General features: G+C 44.5%; 1 protein-coding gene across 1 annotated transcript in view; it reads right to left on the reverse strand.

The window, feature by feature from the left end:
• LOC124544833 (glucose dehydrogenase [FAD, quinone]-like) overlaps positions 1 to 2,400 on the reverse strand; it is a 48,900-nt gene extending 46,500 nt beyond the window's left edge. Inside the window, exon 1 of the mRNA XM_047123534.1 lies at positions 1,921 to 2,400. Within this exon, the coding sequence (XP_046979490.1) occupies positions 1,921 to 2,136 (216 nt within the window). The 5' untranslated portion in view covers positions 2,137 to 2,400. The remainder of the gene's footprint in view (positions 1 to 1,920) is intronic.
• Positions 2,401 to 6,000: the final 3,600 nt, after the last annotated feature.

Below are 6,000 nucleotides of genomic sequence, written 5' to 3' on the forward strand. Positions count from 1 at the left end.
AAGTGAAGTACAGCACGGTGAATCGCTGGGTGGGGATCTGTCGCCATCGCAGCTTGCTCACGCAAAACCGAACTCCACTCGGCCAGGGATGGCCCTTTCGCAAGTCTTAGTATGCTTCTTACGTCTTCTTTGCTCTGTCCGTCATGGGCTATTTTGTTGCCTAGATAGCGGAATTCCTTGACTTCGGCTACTTCGTGGTCCCCAATTCTTATGTCAAGTTTCTCGTTGTCCTCATTTCTGATACTTGTCACAACTTTCATCTTTCTTCTATTTACTCTCAGTTCATATTCTGTACCCATTAAACTGTTCATTCCAATCAACAGATCCTGTGATTCTCCTTCACATTCACTGAGGATAGCACACATCGGCGAACGTCACCAATGATATTCTTTCATTCTGAATTTCATTCCCGCACTTTTTCATTTATTTCTGCCATTGCTTCTGCGGTGTATAGACTGAATAGTAGGGGCAAGAGACTACACCCTTTTAATCCGAGCATTTCTTTCTTGATCTCCCACTCTTATTGTTCCCTCTAGCTTCTCGTAGATATTGAATATTACCCGTCTTTACCTATAGGTTATCCCTAATTTTCTCATAATTTTAAACCTCTTGCACAATTTTACGTTGTCGAAAGCTTTTTCCTGGCCGGCAAATCCTATGAAGGTGTCGTGATTTTTCTCCAGTCTTGCTTCCCTTATCAACCGCAATGTCAGAACTGCGTCTCTTGTGTCTTTCCCTTTTCTAAAGGCAAAGTGATCGTCTTCTAACACATCCTCAATTTTCCTTACCATTCGTCTGTATATTATTCTTGTCAGCAACTTGGATGCGTGAGTCGTTTAGCTGATTGTGCAATAATTGTCGCACTTCTCTGCTCTTCCTGTCTTCGGAGACTGTATAAGATTGGAATAAATTATTAACTGGCACCCAAACCTCCAGTTGTCAGACGGTTAGATCGGTACCAAACGTTGTGTATCAGCGGAGTATTAACTAAAAGCCCGATACAGTTTGTGTTATGCGCTATCGTCCAGGAGAGCGTGCGTAGGTGGTAAGAAATAAGTAACAGCTGATGTATGGAGCACAGGAAAAGCGTAACGTAGAGCTCCAGCGGGAAAGTCGGCAGAGCATTAGTTTCTTGTGCCAGGTGTCACGGATTCGAGCACTGATGGCACCAATTTTTGTACTGCAATACGTGTGAAACTGTTATATGTGACAGCATTATTCCTAACATGTAAAAGAACGTTCAGAAATATTAATAACAATAGTAATAACAACAACAACTATTAGTATTACTACCATTAGTACTTCCATAGGTGTGATGCAATTGTTTGTTTTTTTTCCAATGTCTTGTTTATTCTGTGAAACTACAAATGTAGTCATAGGTTTTCTGCTTTCACATAAACGAACCGCAAGTGGCTCCCAGTAGAACATTGCTATAAACTACGAACAGTCCTTTTACATGTCTGGAACATATTCTCACATATAACTATTTCACACGTACTAAAGTACAGTACCTAGGCTCGAATCCAGGATCCTTGGTACGACAAACTAACGCCTTAACAACCTTCCCCGCGAGAGCACTACACGACAAACATTCACAGCTACGCATTTCCTGCACTCCATAGGTTGGATGTTAGGTATTACTTACCACTTACGCACTTTCTCCTGGACCAAGCACATAGCACGAACTATATCGGAGTTTTGTCTGATACTCCATAGATGCACAACGTTTTGTACCTATCTGATTCTCTGGTATCGGGAGTTTTGGGTTTGAGCAACTTCGGGTAAGCAGTTAGTACACAAATAAGTCTTTGACGGATGGTTTCATCGGCATTTCTCACATGTTAACGCTACTCGCAACACTGTACGTACTGCAGAACCGAGCCTTCGACATAAGGAGCAGAGCTGTTAGGCCCGCAGTACCTCTGAGAGCCTGCTGGCCACGACGGCGCCCGCCGAGCCGCCCCCGACGACGATGAAGTCGTAGTGCGGCTGGAGGCGGCGCGCCTCCACCACCTTGGACTCGGGGTCGAGAGCGTCGTAGCGGTAGTACAGCACGCCGGCCACCAGCAGCGGCACCAGCCACAGCGACGTCTTGAGCGCCGCCGTCGCCGCCACCAGACCCACCCCCAGCAGCATCTCCTCCTCCTCCTCCTCCTACTCTGCTGTGGGGCTCCCTCCGACCGCGGGTGGTCACCTGCTCGCCGAGTCACGGCTTCCCGGACACGCAACCTCCCCCCGGACACTTGCAACTGCTCACACCTACTGAAGGATGTGTCTGTTTTCAAGAGGATCACAGTAATGGACTAGCACAATATGTGGCACTGTTTGGGTTGTTGACGGTACAACTAGACCCCACACTCCTAAAACGCGTCAAAACGTGCAAGTGAATATTTATACACAATAGCCTGTGTCGGAGTGAAAGTATTCGTTACTCCACTTAAGAAGTAAGACATAACACACAAATGCACACTTGATGCCTGTCGTGAAAATAATACCACGGATACTTGTATTTAAAAATAAAAATAAACTATAAAGAAGAATGTGTGGATGATTTTGTGACTAGACTGTTCCTAGATTTACACGGAGAATCGTGCAACTACCGTACATATAAATGTGCGAGGGTGCTGACAACTATGAAGTTAGTATTATAACGCACTTTCTCAGTGTTCGTTTTGTCTCTTGGTGTATTTACAGCAGTGGCACATACTAAGTGGTACAGTATGGTCCCGTGGCTATGAAAAATGACAAGAATTCGAATTTCATGCTAATCACACTTGACTAGTTCTTCGTCGTTATTTGCTCATGCTGAGAAATTAAGAACGCTTCCTTGCTCACTGGTTCGTAAACGCATTAATAGTTCAGTGACACGTCCCCGTAAGCAGTTCGTCGTTATGCGGGTCGTGGAAGCGCTTCCAATATTCTCCTTATTTCCGAAAAGTTCAGTGTCGATCGCCACGATTCCTTATGGCACAACTCGAAGAAGAGTATTTTTGATGTTTCGTGGCGGAGAGCGGCGGACACACTTCGTAGGGCGACACGTGTTTCAGGGAAGTCGAACGTCGTCATCACTGCACCTGTTAACAGAAAGAGAGATGACGTACAGATTTTTTCTCTTTTTTATTGTAGATTGTTACGGTACTAAATATAAGATTTGCGAGCAAAGCTGGTTTAGGTGTTAGGAAGCATTGTGTCCACAGCTGTGATGCAGTCGGTTTTTACAATTAGTTCATACTTATGACGCCGAAATAATGTATAAGTAGGCAAGTATAAGCGGAAAAGAAAACTGGTATGCATGTAGTACATGAACTGCATATCTGAGTTTCGAAAGCAATGCGCTGAACGATTATCTGATGAACCGCTACATAAAGGTATCATGAAACAGTGTTAACATGCAGCCTTGAAAGAAAGTGTAAGTAGGCTGTTTAGGTTTTTATGTGCGTAACGCCACGTAGCGCTCTGTATGAAAATCACTGACTGTGCTGTGTGCAGTCAGTGGCTGGTTTGCATTGTTGTAATATTCGCCATTGTAGCGTTGGGCAGCTGGATGTGAACAGCTCGTAGCGTTGCGCAGTTGGAGGTGAGCCGCCAGGAGTGGTGGTTCTGGGGAGAGAGATGGCGGAGTTTTGAGAGCGGATGATCTGGACGTGTGTCCATCAGAGTGAGTAAATTTGTAAGACTGGATGTCATGAACTGATATATATATTATGACTTTTGAACACTATTGAGGTAAATACATCTTTATCAAAATCTTTCATTTTCTAACTATGCCTATCAGTAGTTAGTGCCTTCAGTAGTTTGAATCTTTTATTTAGCTGGCAGCATTGGCGCTCGCTGTATTGCAGCAGTTTGAGTAAGAAAGATTTTTGTGAGGTAAGTGATTTGTGAAAGGTATAGGTTATTGTTAGTGAGGGTCATTCTTTTGTAGGGATTATTAAAATTGCGCTAAAAATATTGTGTGTCAGTTTAGTGTTGATCAGAATAAGTAAAGAGAGTAATGTCTGAGTACGTTCAGTTTTGCTCAGCTGTTTGAAAAGAAAATAACGTAAGAGGTTTACAAGCGCAGTAATTCATAAATTTTTCTTAGGGAACGTTTCATAAAAGTTCTTACCATACAACTTTCTGAGTTCGCTTCCGGCGTCACCGTTGTTTCGGAGGTCTTAGCTTACAAATCATCCCTTGAAGAAGAATTTAGAATCGGCTTGAAATATTGATAAACAACATAAGAAGCTCTGACCTGTATGATTATGGCAACAACCGGAATAATTACCTACCTTACAATCAAAATTTTCTCCTTTTTTCACCTTATCTGTGTAGTGACAGATTATTTCATTAACTCCATTGCGTTGTGCAGCATGAAAGATTGTGATTTGAGAAGTAACCGCATGATTAATTCAATGGCTCCCTGAATTTTTTATAATGGCCTGGTGCTTCCTTTCCGAATATTCAAGTGGCATCCCGGAGACATTTTCGCTGGTGGCTCAGAAGTTCGATGCGGGAGCCGATTTGACGCCCATAAGCGAGGAAAATATGAGTCGCTCCAGCGGAAGGGTTAGTCATAAGCTAATGTCTGCGCGATCGTTTTGCAGCCAAGTTCTTAAGACATACTTGGTCGTGCATCTTGCTTCCATCTGCATTCAATTTCCTCCTTTTGCTGCGATCGTCAGCGAGTTGCTCCCACTTGTCACTGTCAATATTAAATGCGCACATAGCACGCTTTACGCAATTTGTAAGCGTAGTGAAGGTCTTCCACGAGGTCTCTTTGTTCCTGCTATTTCACTTGAGTAATGTGCGCAGCCGCAGGCGGGAGTGGTCCATACGACGCAGATGTCCGAACCACCGAAGGCGACGTTGCTTGAGCGTGGCAGTGGCTCTCTGTTGTTTTGCAGTTTTCATAATCATGTCATTTGTCACGTGATGATATTCCCAAGATGCTCCGTAAGCACCGCAGGTGAAAGGCGTTGAGCTTTCGTTCCTGTTCAGCATACGACGTCCAAGTCTCAGCTCCATACAGGAGAGTACTGAGCACACGATTGAGAACAAGTATTTTTGTCGACAATGTAAGATGTTGTTGTTGTTCCATGCTCGTGTGCGGACCTTTCCGAAAGTATGGCAGCTTTTCCTATTCGTGCATTTATCTCGTCATCCAGGCAGAGACTTTCTGTCATTATTGAACCAAGACAGCAGAGTTTATCGACCACCTTCGACTAGGAGCCGTCCAGTATGATGACAGGCGGATCTGTGTATCCTCGTGCCATGACAACCGACTTCTTTACGTTTATAGACATGGAGAAGAGCTTGCATGCAGTAGAGAATTCATCCACAAGCTCTTGCAGATCGTCTTGAGTATGCGCTACAAATGCAGCATCGTCAGCAAATAAAAGGCTGTTTACAAGCAAGTCTTCTCGGAAGCACTCGGATCTGAGTAGAGAAATGTTGTAGATCTTCCCATCAGCTCCGCTATACAGATGAATGCCCAGGTTAGTTTCACCAAAAGCAACTTCGAGGAGTGGGAGCCAATGCGCAGCCTTGACGAATCCCTCTTTTCACGGGTCAGATGTGATTCCGTCGAAGACCACAGCACCTTCCATATCTTCGTGAAAAACCACCATCATCTTTAAGAGCCTTAGAAGACATTCTATCTTCAAAAGTACTGCATACAGTCCATCTCTGCTGACTGCGTCGAAAGCCTTGTTTAGGTCGTTAAAGGCAATGAACAGAGGGGTTTTCTGCTCGCGGCACTTTTCCTGAATTTGCCGGAGTGTGAAAATCGTATCAACTGTAGATCGTTGGGGACGAAACCCCACATTGTTCCTGAGGGCATACGCGCTCGGCGAGCTTCTGAACTCTGCGCAACACCACAGGGGTAAATCTTGTTCCAGGTATACTCAGAAGTGAGATTCCTCGGTGGCAGTTGCAATCGTCGCGATCAACTTTACCTTCGTATAAAGTAACAATATTGGCATCGCGCGTGTCTTGCGGCACAGGACCCTCAGCCCAACA

Source organism: Schistocerca americana, chromosome 8 (genome assembly GCF_021461395.2).
Source record: "Schistocerca americana isolate TAMUIC-IGC-003095 chromosome 8, iqSchAmer2.1, whole genome shotgun sequence".
NCBI lineage: Eukaryota > Metazoa > Arthropoda > Insecta > Orthoptera > Acrididae > Schistocerca > Schistocerca americana.